Raw genomic sequence first — 3,005 nt, forward strand, 5'->3', positions numbered from 1 at the left:
CCTGAATCTATGCTACGGTGTAAGTGGCCCAGTTTAATCAGTGGGCAAAAAGAGGTGAGCAGTGAGATGCCTCTCCGCACAGAGCTGGATGGTGGACACCCACGCTTAGGGCAGGAGCCATGTGGGAAAAGGCAGGCAGAGAAGGAAGGGACTAAATAACTGGACATGGGACCTCTCTCGCCTTCACTCCGAAACTTAAGCAGCTAAACTTGTAATCACCCACTCGGTTTTGTTGACCTGTCCTTACTACATACAAACATTACAGTCATGAGAGGAAAGCAGTAAATATTGTTCAAATAAAAGAGCGTCCTTCCTTCTCAGTGCTTGTGCTACTATGGGTATTTCTGAAAAAAAGGTGCAGTCTGGCATGCATAAAGCCTATAACCATGTGTCAGGTTTTCCTCATCCTGTCTTTCCACAGCCTACCCAAACCGCTTGGTAATTTGGGCCAAAGTATGGCAGTGTTTGCTAAGAGGGTGTCCTAATGCCTCTCTCGAACTGGGAGTGCAATTTAAAAACATCACAGGGGTGCACTTACAGGACTTACTTGTAGGCTAAAATTAAACAGCAATGAGAATGTCTGGTGTTGTGAATCTTTAAGCAAAACAACCTTCCTTCTCAGGTTTTTGGACCTTTAAGCCAAATTTTATTCTTGCTGTTCTCCATGCAACAAGTAAACGGAGTGTGAGAGATGGGGTGGGAGCAGGCTACGCGTCCTGTGGCACTGCTGCCGTTGAGCTATTTTAAGTTTCATAGTGTAAACTAACAGAAGGACACATCACTGCTGTCTGCTTACATGAACCATCATACTGAACTAGATTAGTCTTAACATCTGTGTACACCACTTACCCATTTAGCAATTGGACATCCTTGAGAACTTTTGCCTTCTTTCCCAGTGTAGACAACCCTCTCAATCCTTATAGCTTTACCCTTCTGTCCAAATCTTAAACAAACAAAAATATGTACAATAAGCAGATTCATTTGGTTCCACGTGAATACTGAAAAGATGGAGCACATTTGCCAGTCTTATCTTAAAAAATAAACACTATGAATTACAAGGAGGGATGTGCAATGTGGTTTATCTTGCTGATTTTATTATAGTGGTGGATTGATACGTTAAGAGCAGCAAATGTCTTTAGTACATCACAGATGAGTAAAAATTACCGATATCGCATTAATATTCCCAAACCTTTTAACTGTTTCTGTACATAATTTGTTATAGATGACATTTTGAAAAGTGGACTTGAAGTCTCTCTATTTTGGGGAGGAATTTGACATTTTTCTTTAATTTCTAGGTTAAACCTAAAGTTATTACTCTGAAATGTATATAATTAAGTTGTCATTGAACAGCTGGCATGCAGTAGCCACTCTATTAATTTTCTGTGCTTGTTTCTGGCTTAGATACAGTGTGAATCAGTTAAGTCATGATTAATTTGCACGTATCTATTTCCTTTACTTTATCATCTGCTCATAAATTGTTATTTATTTACTTCTGCCTGACTTCTATGCTGAATTAGGATCACAGGGTGCCCTCAAATGATGCCGTTTGTGTGTGTCTTTTTGCAACCGAGGCAGGCAAGCTCGGCTCTTGCTGAAGCATTTAATCAAGGCGATGATGCCGTCGAGGCAGAATCTAGCCCCATGTGCAAGCAGCGTTGTTACCCAGAGCAAATGGGATCCACTTTCCATGTCCTCTGATGGACCAGGTGGAAATATGCGGCAAATGCTAAGTGAAGCAAATCTTGAATCAACAAAAAGTGCCAGACCTGTGAAGCCATTTCCAGGCATGTTCTCTGGCCAGGCCTCCCCCCGGGGTGCTGCAGCTGTGGGGTGCCCACCTGCTCAGCCCTAGAGCCCCCCAGGTCTCAGGTCAGGGCCTGTGTCAGAAACCTCACTGTCTGCAATGTTACTGATCCAGCTACCTTGTTGACTCGGCTGCATTTCGGGGATTGGGCAAATTGCACTTCCATCACCGTTTCTTGATTTCTGCTGCTCTCATTGGCGTTACGTGGTTTGGTTTTGTTTTGTTTTTTTAAATAACCAAGTGTGGGGACCAAATCACAACCTCCTTGTTCTTTGCCTGTTACCTATAGAGCAATCAAGATAGTTCCTTCCTGTTATGCAGCCATTTAATGATGCCTTGAGAACTTTTGACCTTTCATCCCTCTTGTTTTTGCACTAAAATCTTGGTGACATATGTAAGAGCAAATATTTGTATTTAAACTTCTGTCCTGTAAAGGAAATGAAAAATGCTTATTTTTAGATCTGATCTCATTGTGAAATTTCAGTGTCACAGGAAATGATACAAATAAAATCAAGTTGTACTACACATGTTCTGCAGGCAACTGTTAGGTCACTTTTTCCTACTTAGGCTTGGATGTTAGTATACATGTGTTTCTTTAATTAACCACATTAAAAAACGTTTTTAAATTTTAACATTTCTATCAATTTGCTAATCTGGACTGCAGGACAACTGTGCGGGTGCCGCTACAGAAATATGTTGTACATTATACACTGGAAATGAAATGGACTTTGTCTCAAATCTTTTCAACTGTCACAAAGGAATTTGTGCCTGATGTTCGTCATGCTGGCTTTCAGCTGATTGGCTTTAAATCCGGAGCAAAACTCACGGAGTAGAAAGTAGGGATTGGGAGAAAGAAGAGGTAAAATATATGTATCCGCCATGGATTCTGCAAGAAATTTGTTCTGGTGTAGCTAAAATACTAACTGCAAGTCTAAATCCAAATCCTGGTTTGTTTGGCAGAGTTGATACCTTAAAAGTCAATCCATATTCATGGGAAGCCAGTTTAAAAGTGATTCAGTTGTGCTTAGTGTCACCAACTGCACATGTATGCTTTAGAGTATCTTTATAGCTAAGTGCTTTTTTTACTTAGGGATACAGAATTAACTAACGAGGAGGAGTTCTGGAGTTCTCCAGTCAGGGAATCGCACAGTTCATACCATATGAACAGTTGAAAACTAGCCATTGTTCAAGTGGCTGCTGC

General features: G+C 41.0%; 1 protein-coding gene across 1 annotated transcript in view; it reads right to left on the bottom strand.

Annotated features, from left to right (window-relative positions):
• TET2 (tet methylcytosine dioxygenase 2) overlaps window positions 1-3,005 on the bottom strand; it is a 22,724-nt gene that overhangs the window by 12,175 nt on the left and 7,544 nt on the right. The window contains exon 3 of the mRNA XM_009709857.1: window positions 850-943. Coding sequence (XP_009708159.1) covers window positions 850-943 — 94 coding nt within the window. The remainder of the gene's footprint in view (window positions 1-849; window positions 944-3,005) is intronic.

The sequence above is a fragment of the Cariama cristata genome, unplaced genomic scaffold (genome assembly GCF_000690535.1).
Source record: "Cariama cristata isolate BGI_N322 unplaced genomic scaffold, ASM69053v1 scaffold11421, whole genome shotgun sequence".
Classification (NCBI taxonomy): Eukaryota; Metazoa; Chordata; class Aves; order Cariamiformes; family Cariamidae; genus Cariama; species Cariama cristata.